The sequence below is a fragment of the Carassius auratus genome, unplaced genomic scaffold, assembly GCF_003368295.1.
Source record: "Carassius auratus strain Wakin unplaced genomic scaffold, ASM336829v1 scaf_tig00010234, whole genome shotgun sequence".
NCBI lineage: Eukaryota > Metazoa > Chordata > Actinopteri > Cypriniformes > Cyprinidae > Carassius > Carassius auratus.
In genome coordinates this window covers 7,916-32,692 of record NW_020524115.1, presented here as the reverse complement: position 1 = coordinate 32,692, position 24,777 = coordinate 7,916, and the positions used below count along the sequence as shown (strand labels likewise).

General features: G+C 38.2%; 1 protein-coding gene across 1 annotated transcript; it reads right to left on the bottom strand.

The window, feature by feature from the left end:
- Positions 1–837: 837 nt before the first annotated feature.
- On the bottom strand, positions 838–24,294 carry LOC113072771 (homeodomain-interacting protein kinase 2-like). Its single transcript, XM_026245741.1, has 13 exons — positions 24,158–24,294; positions 19,852–19,971; positions 19,057–19,143; positions 14,481–14,665; positions 14,234–14,396; positions 10,044–10,266; positions 9,416–9,537; positions 5,635–5,765; positions 4,328–4,507; positions 3,809–4,138; positions 3,219–3,466; positions 2,256–2,404; positions 838–2,171 (listed from the first exon to the last, which is right to left on the bottom strand). Exons 1-13 carry the CDS (start codon positions 24,233–24,235, stop codon positions 1,710–1,712), a joined length of 2,478 nt encoding a protein of 825 aa, XP_026101526.1. The 5' UTR covers positions 24,236–24,294; the 3' UTR covers positions 838–1,709.
- Between the last annotated feature and the right edge of the window lie 483 nt (positions 24,295–24,777).

The following is a 24,777-nucleotide window of genomic DNA, read 5'->3' as shown; positions in this document are numbered from 1 at the left end:
ATAAAACCCCCACAGATCTTTACAGAACCTTGAACGAGTGCTTAAATCAGAGTATGGTGTGCAGTCGTGCTGCACAGCTTCCTTCGGCATCTACCAACCTGCTCAAAGCCAACATGCTATTCTCATTACAAATTGTGTAATTTGCCCTCGCGCGTTTCCAACAATTCAAAATCCACAAGCACCTCCTACTCCTCACAAGACTCTCCTTCTCGAACCCTCCCAGGTTTCAGCCTTCCATAAACAGACAACCTCTTCAGACCTGGTATATTTTATTTTTAGACAAATTGTGTAGCCGGATCTCAAACTGATTGAGCGATACTTAGCTTTTCCATCAAATATGCATTTAGTCTCCCTTTTATGACATAGGTAGTCTAAAATCAGTGATGTTGCATTGATTGCAAGTACTAAAACACATAGCTACAGTATGTACAGTAAATACGGTATATATAATTATATCAACTATCCAAAACAAAAGTTACTTATCTTTTAATGATGACTTTGGTTCGTTACCCCAAGTAAGTATCTTTATCTTTAGATGCAGAAGACCTCATGCACGCTAGATGAGAAGCATGTAAATAACTTTCAGGGCTAATGCTTACGCATGGAATTACAAAAACACGAAATAGCTTTGGATGAAGATGTTCAACCTAGGAGCCAACTCTCTGACTAGCATCTGGTTCTAGAGGGTTTCCAGCCAAGTAAACTGTCGGGATATATGTAAGGCACTACGAGGTAACAATGATAAACCTAAGACCGTGGAGGAATATGTCGCACAGAGGCGCACACATGCACGCAAACGCACGACCGACTACCGTGTTGAACATGCCTATGTTATTGTAACCACTTTGTGCAATCACATTGAAAGAGGAAAAACAAGAATCTATTGGTATCAGAAAGGTTCTTCGTGAAATCAATGGGTGCAGACTGCTACATTCTACAAAGAGGGGCCCAGCTAATGTTCTACGGTATGACAAACGGATTTTCTTTTCTAAATGTGAACACAAACAAAGAAAAGTCTATAAATACACTAGAAAGTTTTGTCGTCCTATTTCCAGAAGATTCCTCCAGGTGTTTCTTGCCGGAGAGCACGGCGGAATACGCACAATATCTCGCCGCATGGAATTTGGAAACATTTAAGACAGTTCAAGGCCATCGTTATGTTTTTTTTAGTTTGTTTGTTTTTTTCTTTGAAGAGCAGCAGATATCCGTATTTCACCTTATCCAAAATAATTCTTGTAGGAATTCAAAACATCCATGTCGTGACCTCGGATAAACAGTCGGTAAATTAATTCAAGAAAGGGAAAAGCAAACAAAATCTCAGTCGAACGAAACACGGTCTCTCCCAAACGGCCTGCTGATGAGACCTTGTTGTAAAAGAAACTACGAAAGCAAAAACCTTCTTCCTCTCTTTTTAAAGAGACAAAAACTCCAGATCACAAAATAAAATGTTAACAGGCCCTTTTGAGATGGGCAAAATAAAACTCATCTTAAAAAAAAGAAAAAAAAAAAAACTCCTCGGTACCCTTCTGTTCCCTCTGAGAGTACACTTCCTCTATCCATCAGCGTCTTCATTGTCTTCAAGTTTAAGCATGAAAGGAACGAGGGGATGGGGGTTAAGGGTCGATAGGCTTCAGCTTGTCTCTCTGTCTCTAGGTGGGATAAGGGTAGAAATGGTAAGCAGCGATTGGCTGGGCTCCAGTGTTTCAGCTTTAGAGGTAAGGGTACTGGTTCATCTTGGTGGGGCTCAGCGGGTATCCAGTGTAGACAGTGGAGGCAGGAGAAGCACTGATGTAGGTCTGGTGTGCGAACTGGGCCTGGTACTGGCAGTGGTGCAGGTTGGGTGAGGGAAGCACGCGGTGGCCCATGCTAACAGGCACCTGGTGGACGATGCCCGGCGGGTAGCTAGCGTGCTGGACTGCGTGACGGGCTGAACCCTGTGATGCGACCAGGTGAGCCACCGTACCAGTGGAGCCCAGGGCCGCGGGGGCAGTGTAGGTGTAGAGGTGTGGCTGACCATGCAGATGAGGAGCGGCTAAGTGGGGATGAACGTTAGCTGTGTGGGTGGGACTGTTGTGGAAGGCGTACTGAGCCTGGGTGGCCATAGTGGGGGTGATGTAGGCCTGCTGCCGCCGGTGACCGCCGTTGCGCTCAACTGCCATGTGCTGCTGGGCCTAAATGAGGGGATGTCTCCATATTACTCATGTGAATAAATATATGAAGTAAGAAACCAGGAATGAAATTCTTGACTGAAATACCTGGCTGAGATTTAGAGGCTGCTGCTGAAAGGGGTGTGGCCCCATGCGCTGCTGCCGGTATGTCCCGCCTCCTGAAGAGTGGTTGTTGCCAGACAAGACACCATTGGTGGGTTTGAACTTGTAGGTGGAGTTCTGGTGGTTCATCGTGTCTGTTTGAATTGATAAAATAATGTTATAAATATTGTTAAAATAAATTTGAAATAAAGTTGGATTATATTGTGGTGGATGGATGGATATATAAATGTTAGAAAATTTTTGAAAATATGGATTATATTGTGTTAAATAAAATCGATTTTTTTTTTTATAAATTAGCAAATAAATTTGCCAATTATATTGTGGTGAATAAATACAAATAAAAAGTGTGTGTGTAAAATGAACGAATGAATAAAATGTTTGAAAATTGTTGGAAATGTTGATTGATTTAACGTGTTAAAAATTCTCATAAAAAATACATTTGGAAATTTTTTTGAAAATATTGAAAACATAAATTGAAGACAATATTATTTATATTTTTCCAACAAGTTTTTCCAAATGCATTTATTACGTGACAGGAAAGAGATCACAGACTGAAAAAAAGAGGAAAAAATAATTTGCCTGAATCAAATATAGTTTAGCAGTCCTTATACAAACTGTAGCTAACCTACAGAAAAGAGCAATTAACCTATTAGAATCAATTAGTATTCCAGAGACCAGTTTAATAATGAAAAAAAAAAAAACAGTGCTGATCACACTTGCATTGTCATAAAATATCTTCTGATAATTTTTAACAGACCTGATTCGAATTACCTCTCTAAGCTGTTTTTATTGCCCACAGATTTTGAAATGCCTCATAAATCTACTAAATAAATCTACCCTGCATATCAGAGGCTGTCAGTGAATTGTCACTTTAAATTGATGCTTGATTCAGGCTCTGCCAGGTGTCCCTTTCTCTCCATCTGCTTATCAGCCCTTGCCCTGTCTCACCAGGCTGGAGTCTATCACACTCTCCCAGATTCCCGCTGGTCTGGCTCTTCAGTGGAGGGATGATGATGGTGCGGGGGTTCCCGTTACTGTAGTTGTCCAAGACAGCGCCTTTAGAGTCGTAGCTGTTGGCGTTGGGCCCATTAGGCCGGGACTCCACAGCGTACGGGCTGGTATTGCTGGAGTCAGAGTCTGGGGAGTCATGGACCGTAACACAGCTGATGACATTCTTCCTCTGTTTGGATGACGTGCTGTTGAGAAGACAAAAAAACTGTATTTCACTATATATTATAAGCTGACTTGTTCTTTTTCCAAAAAGAAAAACTGATCATTTAACAGTGTTTTACATGAAATGTCCCGTTGCATTTATTTATAGTTTTTCACTGTATACAGTAAGGGAACCATTAACCAACGTACCATTAACCAATTCAACCGATATCACAATTTTTAAACATAATATTACATCCTAACATAACACAATCCAATCAAATGGATTGATAAAATCCTGTCCTACATTATTTCCCTCTGTCACTCAAACAGTTCTGTCACATTACAGAACAGTGAACTGAAATCGCTCGTCCCATTTTACTGACCTGGTGTTATTGGGCTGTTTAAGGTCGTCCTCCTCATCTGTGTCACTGCTGATGGTGATGATGCTGATGGCTGGGCTGGGGGTGTCGGGGATGACGATGGTTTGGCGCGGTGGGTTGTGTTGACTGTGATGGTCTCTAGTGGTGCTACATGCCTGCTCGCCTCCCCATCCACCTACTCCACCACCTCCACAGGTCTGTGATGGGCCGCAGGTCGAGGACAGGCCGCTCTGAACCACGGCACACCGAGGTGGGGTGTTCTCCTTCACTCGTTTGGAGCGTTGAGGTGATGTCACCGGCTGGGTGGAAGATACCTCATATGCTGACACGTTCCTAAGAAACAATTAAGTTCACATAAGTACTTTTTTTTTTTACGTTTCTTTTTTTTTGTTTAGTTTTTTTTTTACATTTTACAATATTATACCATGGCTTTAATAGATGTACCTTTTAAATACCAGTATACAATGAATATTACCACTTCATGGCTTAACTTGGCAGCTTTTTTAATGAGGGTTGTCTGACCTGTTGTTCATCTGGTGCTGCTTGTTCTTTTTGGAGGAGGAGCTATTGTTTGATGGCTGTCTCATGACATGAGCCACGCCCACATTGAGAGGTTGCTGAGAGGGCAGGGTGACGTGACCTGCCAGTAAGGCTGGCTGTTGCATAATGGGATTGTAATGGCTGCCATGGGGATGCGAATTCCTGAAACAAAACAAGCATCATTACACTACTGTTCAAAAGCAGTTTTTCCACAGCCACAGCACTACTTGTCAGAATTTAATGCTTCATATATAGGAATAAACACTAAATATTTTTGTATCTAGCATTTAGATATCTGTACTATCTTCAATCAACAACTCCAATTTTATCAAATGAAGAATAAATGTAATGCAACAATTAGACAGAGGGGGCAGTAGTGACTGCAGCAAAACAGCAAAGAAGCAGAGGACAGCATTAGATCTCGGAGGAGAAATCTCTCTCTGCAGTAAAGTGCGACACTCTTCCAACCGGACTGGCTCAGGACTACCAAGCCCTCCGGGCTGAGCTTAAGGTGCTGATGTGATGATCTGCAGATATCAGCGCATGTTCATCTGTAATACGGTCACCTCATGCAGGACAGCACGACCTGACTCCATTTCCCTGTCCTAGCCAGAGAGATGCTCCTTTACTCACTGTTCTAATACAAGAAACCAACACTATTTCTAAACGAATCTAGAATATATCAGACTTAAAATATTCCGTTCCTTCATTCCAAATGAATAATTCAAATGCATGATGTCTTTGTAGGTGCATTTGCAAACTAAGAAACCAAGATAATTTAATCTGCTTAGTTTGTTATCTATGAAACTACTAAAACCCAGTGTTGGGGTACTGCCGTCAAATATATGGATCACCAGTCATGATATCTTAAAATAGATCGGTTGAGTTCCACATGCCTGTTTATAATCAGTATGGTATAATATGTTTCGGATAAGGCTGTAATTCATTTTAAAATGCTTATGGAGTCACTAGTAAACATGATGAAATTGTAGATCTGCCCAGCTAAATAAAACAAAGAAAAAATAAAAGCTTCTGTGGCATCTAAACAGAACGGAGTGAAACAGTTGGGTTCCAGAATTAAATTGGTTACCAGCGTTCTTCAAAATATCTTCTTTTGTGTTCAACAGAATGCATACAGTTTTGGAGCGATATGATAGAACTGTCATTTTTGTTAGAACAGAAAAAAGCATTTTGGCATCAAAAAAATGTGACAGTAACTGACTAAGAATAAATGTAGTATGGCAAGCACAATAGTCCTCTTTAGCAGTGACGGCATGGCAGTATCTCACCTCCAGTTGGCCAGAGGCTGTGAGCTGGTCATGGAGTCGGGGATGACGGTGGCGTGTTGCACGGAGGTGTGTGTGAGCTGCTGCCATGCCGGCGGAAGGAGAATCTGTTGAGTACCAGACGGCCAGGCCTGCTGTAGATGAAGGGAAAACAAAGGGTTAGCATACACAGATCAGGCACATCTCCATCAGAAGGTCGAACATCCACAGATAGTGGAGCTCATGTGAGTTAGATACTGCAGTCGAGTAGGATATGAATGCCAACCAGCAACCAACAGCACACAGACTCTGTGACCTTTTCTGATTTAATTGGCATCAGAGTGAAGACCTCGTAACCTGGCACATCAAATCGCAGGGCTGCGGCACAGCTAAACAGGCCAGTGTACTGCACGAATGTATTCAGAGAGAGAGGAGAAAAAGGATACGGCTATTTAGAGAAATGACCGCTCGTAAGTGCTAAACTGTGCCAAACAACCACCACAGGGTTCATTTAGTTATTTAAGACACAGAAGCGTCAGCGGTCGGGCCTGTGAAATTGTTCTAACAAAATATGAACAGAAGAGATATATCATAAACAATTGTATAACCCATCCATCTTCTAAGCTAATTATTCTCTTGGTCTGAAAATGAAGATGTAAGCAGGATGGCTTTGAAGCAGCAAATTATGGACAACATAAAAGATCTCCCTCTGGAATAAGAAAAAGCTTGTGCCACTTTCGATGGAACTCTCCCTCCTTCGATTCCTTGGCACCCGTATCTAGATGATGGGGCCCCTGCATACTGCGTACAGCCTTGGCTCCTGCCTATAAAAAAGATAAGACCCTGCCTTAATAAAGAGATGTGGCATCTCCCAGGATGTGTGCTGATGTGTTAGACATTTTCCAAATCAGCTCTGACTTTAATATAATGCAGGGGCCCTGTTCAGAGGCTTTTTGAGGAGCTGCTTTGTATGGTGGGTGAGGAGTACGGGGAGTGCCAGGCATAATTTACCCAGAGATGTGAGCGTGAAGAAGAGTGTGTGCAGCTCTAATAGTTTAATGCAGCTTTATTGATTAGCAGTTTAATGTAGACCTAATGAATTGTTCCTTTAATACCCTTTAATGCACATCTATTTACCAGTCCATCAGTATGGACCACAGCACTCACACAAATAAGGGAGGGTGATGGGGGAAGAGTGGGAAAAATGCTTATTCGATGTTTGAAAGGCTGTGATTACACATTTAGATATGTAAATTAAGTGAATCTTGTTTTTTTTTTTTTTTTTTTTGGAATTCCTGCTATTTAAGGATGACCTTCTGGAGTGCATTGAACTGATATTATTAAAGAGATTTTAAAATAGTTTTATGTATTAAATAGTTACTTCAAACTATAATTGTCCTGTCATTTGTTTTATTGTGTTTCATCAATTTTATAGTTTTTTTTTAAATTATCATTATTTTAAAAGACTTAATTATTTTATATATTTATTATTTTAGCCTCAAAATAAAATAAACAGAATAAATGAATTAACTGAATGAGTGAATGAATAAACAAGCAAACCTCTACAGCTGACATGAGAAAAACTAAAACTAACTTCCTTGTTATTTCAGCAAAAAAGAAAAAAGAAAAAAATATTAAATAAATTTTTAAACTGTCCTGCAGCAAAAAGAAAGAAACAAGAAAAGCTTTACAACTGACCTGACAGAACTTGGAATGTTTATTTATTTGACATTTACTTTTTATTTCAGCAAGAAGTAAAAAAATAAATAAAATAAAATAAAAAAATCTTTAAAACTGACCAACGTAAACTGAAACTGTAAACTTTTTTTGACACTTTTATTTTACTGTAGAGAAGGAAAGAAAAAAAGAAAGAAAGAAAGAAAGAGAAAAAGAAAGAAAGAAACTCTTACATTAAGCACCCATTTAATTTTGCCTGTTGCACAAAGCCTAAGAGCATGCACTTTGAATATATGTCAACACCTCTACATACTTCCATGCATGACAAAAGTGAAATAAATAATTTCATTAGAACTATGTCCCCAAACCCAAAGCATTGCATTCTAGACACTTTGCATCCTCCTTTCTCACTCTGGGTTAGGTTGTGTAATTGTATTATTTGGCCTGGAACGCTAACCCAGATAAGAGTAGAGTTTTCCTTGAAAGGCCATCTCTGCAACTACCTCCCAACAGCTTTTCTGCCCTCAAGGGGTGAAAGCCTTTTGTCACCCCCGGGGGCTCTGAAAGCACCGCCGCTCCCGCCCCAATTGTTTTTACATTTTCTGCATTCCTGCTCCAGATAAAGACTGAGGCCTTTTAGAAACCTACTCCACTGGCACCAGGAGCGATGTGGTCTGGCTGATTGGGTTAAAGGGTGGATAATGGGCGGTCGAGGCCCTGAAGTAGTGATGAACAAGTATCGCCATCCGCCTTTCCTAATGCAACGCTTCGATAATCACCCATGGAATTTATGCACAGGTTTTCCTGAACATGAGGAACAATAAAGAGACATTACTGTACTTAAGCATTTGGGCAGAGCCATGAAACGGAAACACAAGCAAAGCTCAGCAACACTGAAAACGTGTGCAGATGAATTGCAACCATCATATTTAAAAACAAAAAAAAGTGAAATTTTTCAGTGAAATAAAGATGAATGGAAACTGGAGCATTTAAACTTCAAACATTGTAAAAACATCATAAAAGTGGTAAATGTGTTTTTTTTATTGTAACAGTGATGTTTAAAAATGTAATAAAATACTAATTATAAAAAAAATAAAAGTGGTAAATATGACTTATGCGTCATATTTCAAGTCATGATAGCATTTTTTTGAAAAACTGACCAAAATTTAACTGATGGTCTTTTCCTCGAATGAGCAGACCTGAATGAATCACAGCTTTGTGAATTAATCATTCAGACTGATTTTGCAAACCGGATCCGCTGATTCAAGAAAATAATTCATTCATTCTTTGCTGAAATATTGCTGCTTCTCTCACAAACATGCTAAAACGGATATCAACTTTCAGCACGATTCAGCATGAGTCATATGGACATTTTTGACACCTTTATGGTGTTTCATTTGGCATTTTGGAGCTTCACAGCCACAGACCTCTTTCACATTCATTAAACTGAAAACAGAATATTGCTTAAAAAAAAAAAATATATTTTTCATAAAAGTAAGGGTATGGAACAACATGAATGCGAGTAATTAATGTACATTTTTGGCTGAACCTTTCCTTTAATCTGTAGAGTCTTCAAAAAGCAACAAGAAAAAAAACAGCAAAACTGAAAATGTTGGGGATAAATTAGAAATCAGCTAAACGGCTCTGAACCTCGCCACCCTGTCTCAAATTTAAAAGCCGTCTGGGCCCTGCCTTGTGGCTCCAGAGGGATGGCAAATCCCTCAGCATCCAAAGACCTCATTTATAGCCAACCTCAGTCTTGCTCATCAAAGCTTGACTTCCTCTAAGTCCAGGAATGAAGCACAGTTGCCTGACTTAGTGAAAGCAGGAAAGCAAACCATCAGTGGGGTAAAATCTCCAGTGGGGAAAGACATCCCACTCCAGTTGCTAGAGCAGAGCAGAGATAAAATCTAACTCGACTTCAATTAATCTATTGGCCATGAAATGAGAGTGTCTTCTCGATTTTGTTGAAGGAAAGTGAATTATACTTATATCATTAAAACAAAGTAGGTCATGCTAATTGCTCTTCGTTAGAGCCAAACTCGGATGTAATTGAGATTTTGGGAAAATCACTTTAGGAAATGTGGCTTTGTATTGTAATGGCGATGGGGGCAATGTCTGGCTATACCTGTGTCAGAAGGCCCGGCTGGATCTGTAGAGGTTGGGCACCGGGGGCCTGTGTTACTATGGGAACTGCATTCTCCATCCGCACCGAGTAGCCAGTGTGTTTAGAGGGTGAAGCTTGCAAACCTGGGAAGAAATAACAAGGAAAACGCCATTAGATGGCAAAATGTAAGAAACTGCTCAATCAGAAGCTAAAATTCTGTCAGTATTTACTCATTTCAAATTTATGTGACTTTTAGATGAATCTTTACACAGCTCTTTCATACAATAGATTCAAAGTTTTCATTTCCAAATCCTGACGCAAGTTTCTGTTAAATATTATCAGTGCATAATGGCACAGAAAATCACATATATGTGTTGTATGACTTCTGAAGACTATTGTGCACTAGTGGTATGGACCATTATTATGATATTATTTGTCTGGAAGCAGATACTATGAACTGCTGTCATAAGGAAAGAGATAAACAGGTAAAATGGGAAGAATTCTTAAAAATAAAAAAAAAACAATAACAGTGAGTAAATAATGACACAATTGCATATTTTGCATGGACTAGTTCTATAAAATAAGATACGGTTAGCCAAATCTATATCAGAAATATCCAGGGTTTAGTATAAATTAAATCAGCACTCACCCTGGAAGCCTGGTGGGCAGACGATGAGGGCCTGCTGGAAGGGATCGGGTCGGGCGGCGCAGAGTTGTGGTGCACCGGGTTGGAGGTTCATGGTTCGGGGGGCCACGGCAGCCATAGGGGCCGCAGAAGGCTGGTAGAGTGCAGAATGGTAATTTAGTATGGAGACATCAGCATTGGTAAGGGAAAGGGTGGCACTGGTGGAAGAGGGAGCCAGGTTGGTGGCCTAAAGGAACCAATGGGACCAAATGAACAAACAAACAAAAGCATGAGGAAGTGGGTGTGGGGATTGGGTGGAGCAACAATAAATGATGAGGGGGGAAATTGCAAATAAGACCAAATTATGAACATAAACTCTTTTATAATATATAATATAATATAATATTTCTTGATTTTACAGGATGGATGTACAAAAAAAATGTTAGCTGATGAAAACAGGCAGGCAGCAAGCACAGGGAGCATGCTTTGTGTTCAATTCCGAGTAATGTCTTAACTAAAATGCTTTATTAGCTGTTATTGTGTGCAGACAGCATTAGGGTTCAGGCATTTTCTATAAAATGACTTCTTGAGCGTGAGGAAAGAGGAGGTGAGAGAGCTTCAATCAATGCTCTTGTGTTACAGTCTCCATCAATGCTAGGACCCTTCAGCTCATTGAATTTGCTCAGTCTCATTAGCAGCAGATAATGATCCCTCTTTGCGCTAAAGCTAAGATTAAATATACACACAGTTCTAACTGGTGAGGGGAGAGAAAATCTGTTCTTCAAAAGCCTCTGCACTAGATTTCCCCTCAAGGGCTTTTTAATCCAGCCTGACTGCAGCACATTCATCTGTTTATTCATCTATCAATGTGGAATTTGCGCCATCTAGGAGGTTTGATGAACGAGGGAACTCCCTCTCCTCCATCTAGAACAGTGAACCGAATATGCTTCTCAAAAGAATTGTGCAGGTCCTTCCATCACAGTCACTCTCTCTCGATAATGAAAACATAAGGCAAAAATATAGCCAGAAGTAAAAATATGAGTGTGGTAACATCGCCAGAGAGAGGAAAGGGTGTGATTTCTGCTCAAAAAAACAAAAAAGATCAGAGCCATGGCTTAGCAGTTAGCGTATGTGCTGCAATATCAATATTTTGAGCTTAAGAGCTCAGTTGGGAAAAGTGTGAGTCTGGCCTGCTGCTGAGCTATGGTTTGAGCTAAGGGTTAGCTGTCTGCGCACATGCAATGGCATCAACATTTTGAACTTGGTGCTAATATAAGAAATATAGGTTTGAGTTTGGCCTACTTTTGGTTCCATGCACCCAATTCAGGACTTCCAAAGTTTAAAAAAATGGCTCGAGCTATGGCTTAGCAGTCTGTGCACATGCAAAGACATCCAAATCTTGAGGATTGGTGCTAATATAAGAAATGTAGGTTTGAGCCTGACCTACTTTTGTTCCCATGTGCAATTGAAAACTTCCAAATATAAGACTATTCATGGTCTCTTCATGATCCCATGTGCCTGTTTAGAATTTCCAAAACTATTTTTTTTTTTTTAAATGGTCTGAGCCATGGCTTATTGGTCAGCACACATGCTCTAACATCAATATTCTTAGCTTATATGGGGAATTTGGGTTTTAGTCTGGCCTATTCATGGTCCCATTCACCTACTCAGATCTTCCAAAACTAAAAAAAAAAAAGAAATGGTGTAAATAGTGTGATCTATGGTTTAGAGGGCTGTGCACATGCATCAAAATGTTGAGCCTTGGTGCTAATAAAATAAATGTGGGTTTGGGTATTGTTCCCATGCACCAATTAAAAACTTACAAAACTCCAAAAAAAAAGGTTATGTGCCATGACTTAGCAGTCAACACACAAGCTCTAACATCTATATTCTGAGCCACAGTGCTCATATGGGAAATGTGAGTTTGAGTCACATGATCTAATGTGCATGTTCAGAAGGTCCAAAGAAAAAAAAGAAAAGTTCTGAGCTATGGCTTAGTGGTCATTTGGAAAATTTAAGTTTGAGCCTATTTATGATCCCATGTTCTTGTACAAAACTTCTCAAATTAAAAAATGGTCCAAGCTATAGCTTTGTGGTCTGTGCAGACGCTCCAACATTAAAATGTTGAGCAGTGGAGCTGATATAAGGTATGTGGGTTTGAGCCCTTTTCTTTCCACATGTCTTCCTGCTCTCTCTGTACTATCTCTGAAAATAAAAAGGAAAAAAAATCCCGGAAACACAAGGTCAAAGGTCATGTCCAAATAGGTCTAGATGGTAACCCTCTAGATGGTACGAGTGCATTTCCTAAAATGCCTTTAATTTATTCTAAGAAATGGACAAAATTGGACAATACAATAGACAAAAACAGATGTGCCTAATGCTGGCACACCATCAAAACCTTTTCCTTTAATAGAGGCTAGTGTTATTTACTTTCAGCTGTTACCAAAGCAATACGGTTTCATCTCATGCCACCGCTAGTAATTATAGACTTTTCATTAAGGTTTGTAAGGGGAGAATTCAGTACAGCGCTTTTCATTTTTCATTTTTCCCATTTAGCAAGGCCGACGAGCACCAGGGGAGAGAGTTAATCAATACACCGCCATGGCATTCATCACACAAAATAAACACTTCAGCCTCACAGCTGGCTAATGCTACACAAGCGTTCCCTTCGAACACATCGAATACCCTACACAACGTTCTTCTCATGACAATAGAGTGAGGCCGGAATGCTATAACATTACAGCTGAATGAAGTTTTGACTTCAGACATGTTTATTCGAAGGGGAAAGTCACGGTTTGAGCCGATCTAAGAACTCAAAATGAAGGCATTATGGGATTCATGCCTGGCCCTCTGTCAGCAGTTTAGACAAACGCTCCCTGGTGAAGCTAAACTGCACTGAGGCAAAACAGGATGAAACAAAAGGAGAGAAGGAAACAAAGTGGTGCAATCCTTAAGGCTGCAAAGTAGTAAAATGCAAGCCAAGCAGGAAGTAGAGGCTGTCATGTTGTTAATCAGCACATTGTGACAGAGGGCTGCAAGGCTGGAAACACACACACACACACACACAGCCCAAATGGCCCATGATATGACTAGTGTTCTGTCCACTGAAGGAAGTCATCCGACACTGCCAGTGGTCAATGGGCCAATGCTACTCTAATTTCTGAGGTCTGTTCCACTGCTAATGAGTCTGTGCATGTAATACAATTGATTATCTGCAGCTTTAAGAGAAACTAAACAGAGCTAAGGATCGTTTGAACTGAATTCAAGTGTTGAATCACTGTAGTTTGGTTCTGTGTGCATTTTGACTTAGCTGTAGTTTTGAGGTTGAAACTGCATACCTAATTCAAAAATCAATATAATTCCATAATGAAACGGGTCCATACAGCACAAAAATATGTTACTTTTTTTAGTAAAACATCTTAATGTCCATAAAATTACAAATATTTACTTGAAAAGAAAACGTGCTTAATTTTGCTTGTTATGAGCACAATATTTAACACCGTTTAGAGAGAAATACGTTTAAAATAAGGAAAGATCTTTTTTGTATATATTGTTTATGATCTTGTTTTTTTATTTTTTACTTATGATCTGTCTTCTTAAGGACATTTATATTGTTTAAGGATTTTTTCAAAATCATATTTAACAAGAAATCAAGAAAAATGTTTATTATTATGTAAAAATTGAAAAAACTTTTAAATATTTATGATCTTATTATTTATTTAATTATATTTATTATCTTCATTCTCAAATACATTTATCTCATTTTAATTTTTTTTAAAGACGTTTATACTGGAAATAAAGAAAAATACTTTTCTTTTTGCAAATATTTATTTTAAATAAATTGCTATTTAAAAATTACAAATATTTGATTGTTTCAATATTTTAAAAATGTATGATCTTGTAATTTATTACCTTCATTCACAGGTACATTTATCGTGATGCTTTATTGTGGTGCATTAACTAATTTTCTTTTTAAACACATTTGCTCATATGGTCATTTTTAGCAATTTTGACTCAGCTATGTCAGAAACGACAATGAAGAAATTAAATGCGTGTTTTACAAAGACTAAATAGTATCTAAAATGCCAAAAGTACAGGTTGGAGATGTGGCTTTTGCTTATCATAACTTTAACTTTATTTAAGAACAATAAAATGGGAAGTTGCTAGTTAAATGTGATAAATGTAAACAAGTGTGTGTGTGTGTGGATACTGACCTGGCTATGCACAGTGTTAAGATGGTTGTTGAAGGTCATGGTGAGATTGGTGGAGGTGCTGGGGGCTACATGTGTTATAAAGGGTGTCTTGCTCTGATTGACTGTATCGTACATATTCACCCGACGCTTACAAATCTCCATGTTCTGGAAGCAGGATTTGACGCTGCAAGAAAAAAAGACATAAACATAATTTGATAAAACTGCATAACCTTTACAACTAATGTTGGTGTAGTGTAGTTCAACCGACTGTGTGCTGTGTGGGAAGTCCAGCAAGTGTGTCATTGTGACAAAGGGGTGGTTGAGTGTCTCTATGGGTGTTATTCTCTTGTCTGCGTCGATGGTCAGCATCTTGGTCAGCAGGTCAATGAACTCCCTTCTGTCTGCCTTCTCTGCCAGCATGTCGCTGCCCTCCAAGTCTGTGGTCATATTCACCTGCACAAAGCAAAAGAGAGAAGATGAGAGTGAGAAATGAAAGAGAGAGACAGACTGACAGATGCACGGAGACCAACAAGTACTTTAGGGATCCTCAAACAAGGTTAACCAGCTCTTGTCTTCTTTTTTTCTGATGCAACATTGACTAACACATCGTCGTGGAATCTGTGCCTACAGAATCCCTCAGGAAACAGAATTCCACATGCTTCAAATAAGAACCACAAGGTCAATCAGCACAGAAATTGTAGTGAAAAAAAAAGTGTATTGCTGTAATGCTTTAATGCAAAATTAAAAAGTTCATATTTGTAAATGCACTGGACAGTGATAATCCTTGAATGCAGGCAGTGGGATAAATTAGCTACCATAATTGCAGAATAAATCATCCTTAGTAGCTGAATGCGTGTTGAATGCATCTTACAGCTTTTGAGTGTATCTCCCGCAGTGCTTGACATGTACAACTCTATTAATATACACAGGTCTGTCAGTCAAAAAGTGTGTGTGTTCTCAGAGGGCAGCGGTAACCTTTCTGATATTCCCAAATATGTGCCCTCACATTTACAGATATTCACTTAGGAATGCTTCGGATGCCAGGCCAGATATTCCCATCTGTCTGAGAATGTGAAAATAAACAAAATCTACATTTTATTTATTTACAGTATTGTTCAAAATAATAGCAGTACAATGTGACTAACCAGAATAATCAAGGTTTTTCGTATATTTTTTTATTGCTATGTGGCAAACAAGTTACCAGTAGGTTCAGTAGATTCACAGAAAACAAATGAGACCCAGCATTCATGATATGCACGCTCTTAAGGCAGTGCAATTGGGCAATTAGTTGAATTAGTTGAAAGGGGTGTGTTCAAAAAAATAGCAGTGTGGCATTCAATCACTGAGGTCATCAATTTTGTGAAGAAACAGGTGTGAATCAGGTGGCCCCTATTTAAGGATGAAGCCAACACTTGTTGAACATGCATTTGAAAGCTGAGGAAAATGGGTCGTTCAAGACATTGTTCAGAAGAACAGCGTACTTTGATTAAAAAGTTGATTAGAGAGGGGAAAACCTATAAAGAGGTGCAAAAAATGATAGGCTGTTCAGCTAAAATGATCCCCAATGCCTTAAAATGGAGAGCAAAACCAGAGAGACGTGGAAGAAAACGGAAGACAACCATCAAAATGGATAGAAGAATAACCAGAATGGCAAAGGCTCAGCCAATGATCACCTCCAGGATGATCAAAGACAGTCTGGAGTTACCTGTAAGTACTGTGACAGTTAGAAGACGTCTGTGTGAAGCTAATCTATTTTCAAGAATCCCCCGCAAAGTCCCTCTGTTAAAAAAAAGGCATGTGCAGAAGAGGTTACAATTTGCCAAAGAACACATCAACTGGCCTAAAGAGAAATGGAGGAACATTTTGTGGACTGATGAGAGTAAAATTGTTCTTTTTGGGTCCAAGGGCCACAGGCAGTTTGTGAGACGACCCCCAAACTCTGAATTCAAGCCACAGTACACAGTGAAGACAGTGAAGCATGGAGGTGCAAGCATCATGATATGGGCATGTTTCTCCTACTATGGTGTTGGGTCTATTTATCGCATACCAGGGATCATGGATCAGTTTGCATATGTTAAAATACTTGAAGAGGTCATGTTGCCCTATGCTGAAGAGGACATGCCCTTGAAATGGTTGTTTCAACAAGACAATGACCCAAAACACACTAGTAAACGGGCAAAGTCTTGGTTCCAAACCAACAAAATTAATGTTATGGAGTGGCCAGCCCAATCTCCAGACCTTAATCCAATTGAGAACTTGTGGGGTGATATCAAAAATGCTGTTTCTGAAGCAAAACCAAGAAATGTGAATGAATTGTGGAATGTTGTTAAAGAATCATGGAGTGGAATAACAGCTGAGAGGTGCCACAAGTTGGTTGACTCCATGCCACACAGATGTCAAGCAGTTTTAAAAAACTGTGGTCATACAACTAAATATTAGTTTAGTGATTCACAGGATTGCTAAATCCCAGAAAAAAAAAAAATGTTTGTACAAAATAGTTTTGAGTTTGTACAGTCAAAGGTAGACACTGCTATTTTTTTGAACACACCCCTTTCAACTAATTGCCCAATTGCACAGCCTTAAGAGCGTGCAGATCATGAATGCTGGGTCTTGTTTGTTTTCTGACAATCTACTGAACCTACTGGTAACTTGTTTGCCACGTAGCAATAAAAAATATACTAAAAACCTTGATTATTCTGGTTAGTCACATTGTACTGCTATTATTTTGAACAATACTGTATATATCGATGTATAATTTAGTTTCACCTTATTTTTTTTTTAAAAGGGCTAAAAGTTTTAATGTGACCTTTATATTTAAACAAACAAACAAAAAAACATATTATTAAATATAAAAATCATATTAAAACAGTGACCTGTAATAAATATTAGAAACATACACATGTATAATAATATAATATGATGGAATTAAAAATTAACATTCAATGGTAAATGAAAATCAACCCCTGGGACGTTGATTTTTCAGAGCTTTTTTTGGGGGGGGCATGCTGTTTATCTGTGGCATAACTTACCCAAGCTATCAAACCAACAGTCACCAGTGCAAATCACAGCCCTTTTTTTATGCTATTTTAGTCCTGCTCTGTCTCTCTGACTCTCTGTTTTCCATTACCCTGCTGCATGATAAAGAAATTATCTTTGACACGAGAGGAAAAAATAATAATTCAGGATGTAGAATATAAACTGCAAGCATCGCTATCATACACAAATCTCATAGAAACAGTTATGCATGCACACATGAAGATGAACTGTGAACTATCTTGAAGATGATGAAACCAAAAACAATCATTCTTGCGCTCCATTTCACATCTGAATGTTTAATTAGCTGAATACTCAAGTGTTTACAATCTCAAAAAAAACTAATTTGGTATGATTTACAAGCATCTGTACCCATGACACAAGTCCCCATGAGTTGGTGTGTTTTCAGGATTAAGTCCCCAACAGTATAGAAAAACAAATGTACACGTACACACGCGTACACACACACACGTTCTAAAGTCTGTAGCCTCTAAAATATAAACTGTTGAGTGAAGGTGACTTATTAAATGTAAAAAATAAATAAAAATAAAGGCCACCTTAAATTGTTTGTTTGCTAATTTATATTTTTGTATAATGAACAACAACAACAATTATTATTATATATTAAATGATTAACAATGATACAATCATTATTTTGTTTGATTTCAAATCATTTTTTTATTTTATTATGATTTATTATGAAAGAAACATTTCCTCTTTGCTTGTTGATGGCCAATTTTGTATAATAATTTAGTATAATAATAATTTTATAATTTGCACTAATATTACTACTATTAGTTTGTTTATTTTCACTTGAATTGGTTTCATTTCATGTGTTTGTTTTATTTTATCATCGTTTATTTTTCTATAATTAATAACAACAACGATAATCATACTCAATAAATTTAGTAGTATTTATCAATTAATAATTGGAATAATTTATTTATTAATGAAATGCATTTTATTATTTATTATCATTTGTATTATTAATAAGGTATTACTTTAGCTTCTATTTTTTTATGTTTTTTGAGCATGCCTAATAACTTCCAGCTTATCAAAGACACTTGAAAATATACTTTATTTTTCATCCTTTTATGTTTATGAGGTCTTACAACAGCATGGTGGTATGAGGATGTATTTACTGAAATTTCCTTCACTGTACAGTACTGTACTACAGTAAGTGTACTAGCCCAGTGCTGTAAACTGGACTACAGTGCAAGTCAGTACTTAGATCATAACTGACTTCAGAAATGAGGCTCTGAAGTCATTCTTGTTCAACTGAGTGTTGTGAATAACATGAACAAGGATAGATTATAGATTAAGTGTATCCAAGCATAAGCATATTTCCATGAATTCATCAGAACTTGCTGTGAATTAGATTAGCCGTTTTTATCTGATGAACTGGGATGGAGTCGGTTCTTATGGGAAAAATCCAAATTGAGGTTTGCGTCACTGTTGGCAAAAACATGACCCGGCCTGTCCAGACATCTGACGACCGGCCGGTGATGAGGTTGCTGATTTCATTAACTCGCAGAAAGCAAAGTTCATACGGTAAGTCATGTGTCTTATCACTGAATAGCTCCAAGGGAAATGAAGTTCCCATGCACCATTGTGCTTTTAAGTCATGTCCCAAGTTACATAACATCAACGTTTTCTGTGCAACAGAGGTATGAGTATTACTGGAAACTTGCCACACAGAGACAAAACATTTTGAGGGTGAGGGAGGTTATTATTAGCCATGAGCCAGATTTCTGCTCCTGTTGAAGCTGAAGCGTGTTTTCTGGTACGAACAAAGCTACAATACTCCTAACCTGTGCCATATCATCCAGGCAGTTGAAGATGTACTTGCGAGCTTCTTTCGATTTGATCCCCGTCTCTGCCTCATGGTCTTCAGGTGTCTGCAAACACAAACAGGAATACTGTCAGCAATCTCCTGATCCATCTTGCAAAAAGGCCTCCACTTTGTCCATGTTAATTGTAAGTCAACAGTTTGTTTCCCTTTAAAAACTATTTCAGGAGAAAATCTGAGATAAAGTTTACACTTAAACGGAAAATAAATGAAAAATCCATTAAAGATACCTGAACTATGAAAGATAAAACCTTATCTCTGGGAAGTACTTGACACTGGGTTGAGTATTTCTACAATCCAAAACCCAAGCATTGAGGGCCAGGCTTGGAGTTCCAATGGGGTTCAATAATATCAACGTTTCCCCATGTGAAGCTTTGCAAAGTTCACCAAAAGTTAATCTAGAGAGAAACTATATAGACTATGGGCAACCAGCCACCGGCCCAGTTAGGATGGAGGAATGTGGAGCGAAACAGAGCATAAAGGGACAGAAGAATGAAAGAGAGAAAGAGATCGGGACATTAAGTGGGATTTATCCCACGTCGCACTGGTTGCCAAGTCCTCTCACACAAAACCCATTTAGTTCCCATTAGCCTCTTGGTGTGTTTACAGGGTGTAGTAGATGCATCAATTTAACTTAGTTTAGAGAGTGAGGGAATGAGACAGAGAGAGAGAGAAAACATTGTCGCTGCTTATTATATGCAAACCAAGTGAGACTAATTAAGGAAGTGAGAAAGAGAAACAGGGTGAGGGAGTTTACCTTCAGTCTCCATAGAGGATAGGTGGAGTCGGGGTCTCTGTTGAAAAACCTGGTTGTTTTCGTCCCTGCGCTTAACAGATACTCTGCTGGCAAGCCCTGCGTTTGAGAGATGTACCGGATCTGGTGGAAGACAAACACAGGCGATAGGAGATTTATCATTTACAGTTCACATTTAGTGCTGGATACTCACTGATTTGATGCCGTACACTTAAAGGGAGAAGGAAAAGAGGATTTTCTTGCTGGTTTAATAAATAAAGTTTTAATATACTATATGGTGGCATACAGTCACAATGCAAAGTCTATTTAATGAAACTAAGCTACAAAAACAGGTCATAGTATTAAAAGACATCAAGTCGAAGTGACTTTTTTCTTGCCAAGTATCCTACTTAAATGGAAGTAAAAAAAATTGCAAATTGCATTTCATGTTGATTTTACAGAAATGCGTTGAAAATAAATAAATTAATTAATAACAAAAAAAGTAAAAGTTTGGAGATCTCTGACCTGCATATTTGTATAGTTAAGACATTTAACTAGCAGAGGATGTAAAAAGCAGAGTGATTTCTGGATCCAATATAAAGTATGCAAGTTTAAGGCGACATAATTTGAAAAATAATTAAATTAAATTTATGCATTTAGCAGACGCTTTTATCCAAAGCGACTTACAGTGCATTCAGGCTATCAATTTTTACATATCATGTATTCCCGGGGAATCGAACCCCCAACCGTGCGCTTGCTTGTTTGCTAGCGCAGTGCTTTGCCAGTTGAGCTACAGGAACACATTTAATGCAACATGTAAAAAGTGGAGCAGATTTTGTAAATACATTTAATTTTGAATGTATTATTAGATAGCAGTTTTATAAAAACAGAAATGTTGGAGCCTGACATCAAAGTCTTAATTAAAAAGTATGAAGTTATCAGTGCTGGGTACTCACTGATTACATGCAATTTAGATTATGTTATCAGATTCCAAAAATGAGGAACCTGTAATTAGATTAATTATATTACTTATTACATTATATTATTTAAAATGCTCATAATCAGATTTCGTTTTAATACATATTTGTTAATAATAATAATAATTGTCAAGGTCTTTTCTAGTCTTAAAGTACAGTAGCAAAAACGGCATGTTTAATTATAATGATCAGGGTGCAAATGGTAAAGAAAAATGAAATGATTCTGTTTTTGGAGCAAGAAACCTTGACCAATACTGTAAACAGACTTCTGGGAAAAGCAACAGTGAGCTTCATGACATTTTGTCTGCCTGAAAACATATCGGTCACTTGGCTGCCACGCTGATGACACAATTGAAAGATTCCAGCATTAGAAGCAGAGTAAACTGCATCTGTGATGAATGCTGTCACCATGAGACTGATTTCCCCTGCCAAACCCTCTTTTTACAGGTCCATCCGGGTGCTACAATTACACAGAATGCCATTCACACACCTGAAAGACTTAATACAAGAGCCTGGCACCTGAAGAAATCCACAATAATAATAATAATAATAATCTCTTCCACGGCCCTTTCCAAATGGCCAATCTGGTATCCTGAGACTGAGCTCATAGCTGCTCAAGAGACCGCATTTGGCTCATTTACCGTCTTGTGAAACAGAGTAGCAGTTTTTTTCAATTCACTTATTGAGGATTCTTGCTGTAATTAGAATTTAGACTGCAAATAACTTCAAGTTCTGCTTCTAAGGGAAAATCAAAAGCAAACGGGGCAGCCGAGGTGTAATGCCATGAGTCCTTGCTTCCCAATCATAAGACATCATGCACCAAACGATGGTTATATTAATCTGTAGTACACAGGAATGATGCGAAACAAATCTGCAAAATTCTCTGCTGTGTTTAAGAGCTTGTTAAAGACGGGTTTGGTTTGCTTGGAGCTAGAAAATTGGCCCTGGGCTGTTCCATGAAACCAGAATCTTTTTTTTTTAAGAGAAGGCCCCGCTGTATAGCTCAGGATCTGGGCTAATTGGGAAGATTGTGGCATGTGTCCAGAACAATGGAGGGGCCAGAGAGAGATGAAAGTCAGAGAGACGACACACACACAGCACTTCAGGATCCAGGAGAGCTGAGAGAGCAGGGGCCCAGCCAAGAGTCAGAATTGTTTTCTCTCTTTTAAGCACAAATAGGGAATCACTGCTATTTTCTGAGAAAGGAGCCCTCTCGGCAGGGCCACACATACACACAATGTCACACACAGAAAGCAGGACTCCACTGCTTCATTTCACTAAATGAATATCATTCAGGAAATGTCATTCTTGTATCATTACTGACCAGTCAATTACAAAATGGAAACAGCAAAGGATGGATTATGGCATGGGTCAATGGGCCCCTGAATGCCAGGGGTCTGACACTTGAAAACAAGTCATTGAAATGCAACAATTTATATTAAACAGTGAATGAATGTGTACCAGTGACAGTAAGTGGACAGTGCTGTCACTGTTGAAATGAAATCTAAAGTGTGCATACTGAAAATGTGACTTTTGTGAATATTTCTCACAACTGCTACTTAATATCTTATATCTGCAATGCAAGATGTAATTTCCAAAAAGGAAACTCTAATTACAATTACTTGAAAGGGATAGATAACTCTTTGATATCACATTAATAATACTTTGATGTCACATGGACTACTTTGATGATGTTTTTCTTACCTTTCTGGACATGGACAGTAGACTGTCCGACATGAGGGTGAGTCATTAATGACATAATTTTCATTTTTGGATGAACTATCCCTTTAAAGCCTACATGAGTTAGATTTTTATCAGCTATTTGAAAAAGTTGAGATTATGCTCTACAGTCGGCACTGACAGCCTTTGTGTGCAGCACAATGACATATAGTGCCATTGCGCTATGGGCGTCCCAAGTTTGAATCCCAGCTCGTACACCTTTTCCAAACCCGCCCCCTCTCTCTCTCCCACTTCGTTTCCTGTTATTATACAGTCCTACATACAGGCAAAAATGCAGAAAACCAATATTCATAAAAAAAAAAAATAAATAAATAAATAAATAAAAAATAAATAAATGATAATATGATAATATGATAATATATATATATATATATATATATATATATATATATAGTTCCAACTGTGGAAAAAGACAAAATTATAATGTTTTTAAATGTAAAATCACACTAACAAGATATAGGATATATATTAGGGATGCACGATAATATCGGCACAATATCTGTATCGGCCGATAAAAGCTTAAAATGACCATTATCGGTATCGGCCGATATGAATATTTCTGCCGATGAGCCAAACCGATATTCTCCAAGTGAAATAATTGACCTGTTTTTCAGATGTGAATGTCTGTCTACATTTGTAAAATAATAAATTTATGGTAGAATCAGTACAGAAGAGATACATGGATTTCTCTTCAGTAAAATTAAAGTTTAAATATATCAGTATATATTTGTATATATATCGATATCGGTATCGGCATCGGCCAAAATTATTTTGAAAATATCGGCATATCGAATATCGGCCAAAATCCAATATCGTGCATCCCTAATATATATCTTTTCAGATTTGCAGGTAGTTTGGGGTCATTAAGATTTTTTTTTTTACTTAAGTCTCTTATGGTCACTAAGGCTGGAATTGACCACGGGAAAAAAACTGTAATATTGTGAAATATTACAATTAATTACAATCTATTTTAATATTTCTTTATATGTAATTTATTGCTGTGTTGGCAAAGCTGAATTTTCAGCAGCCATTACTTCAGTCTTCAGTGTCACATGAACCTAGTTTATTTGGAACTTAAGAGGCAATAATATCAATGTTGAAAACAGTTATGCAGCTTCACAAACTGCAATACCTGTATATGTATATATATATTTTTTTTTCTTTCATGATTCTTTGATGAATATAATGTTCCAAAGAACAGCATTTATTTGAAATAGAAGTCTTTTGTAACATCAATTTCTTCACCGTCACTTTTAATCAATTTAACGGATACATTTCTTTAGAAAATACAAAATAAATAAAATAATAAAACCTTACTGACCCAAGAGTTTGCATGTATATACAGTAACAAGATATATATCTTGTTTTTCATGCTATTCTTATGGTGTGCAGGGCATTAAGGGAGGGTCTCCACAGAGCCTGGTTCCCCAGGTGTCCCAATCCATCCTTGGTAACAGCCGCTTGGGAACAGCCAGGGTAGAGTACAACAAATACCCTCAAATGCACTAACGGTGGAAACCTAATATCAGCACATGTATGAAACCTTGGATGACTTCATCTCCAGCTCCATTCTGTTTCCATTATAATCCATTTAAGAATTAAACAGGTCTTACCTGGTCATACTCAGATGCTCCGGGGTAGAGCGGCCAGCCCAGAAACAGCTCAGCAATGACACAACCCAGGGACCACATGTCTATGGCCTCACAGAACGGCAGACCCAAGATGATCTCTGGAGCTCTGCAGAAACACAAAACCAGAGGATGAACTTTAAAAATAGAGTTACAGCAGAACAAATACAGTTTTAAAAGATTTACTTCGATATAGGGACCAGTTGTCTACAGTATACATTATCCCACTACATACACTACATTATCCCAATTTCTTAAAATAGTAAATTATGTCAATTACTCCAATTTACAAAAGTCTGGTTAAGTGCACAGTTATGGAGCATTTGCATTGCCCTTCACCACAGAGGGCCAAAAGGAAACAGAGATGTTCTGGCCCAAAATCAGTTAATGTGCAACCTCTTCCATTCAGCCCAAAGCTGGCATTCGTTACACTGCATCCGTAAGACCTCATTGTACCCATTTAAGTTGACTGAGCTGAAGTAATAAAGACAAACACTGAACGCATTTTGTTGCCACGGACACAGCGGGTGAGCAGGGAGGAGAGAGACGGTGCGTGACACGGCATTACTCTGGGTGCTGCATGTGAATCACCATTCTGAGGGTAG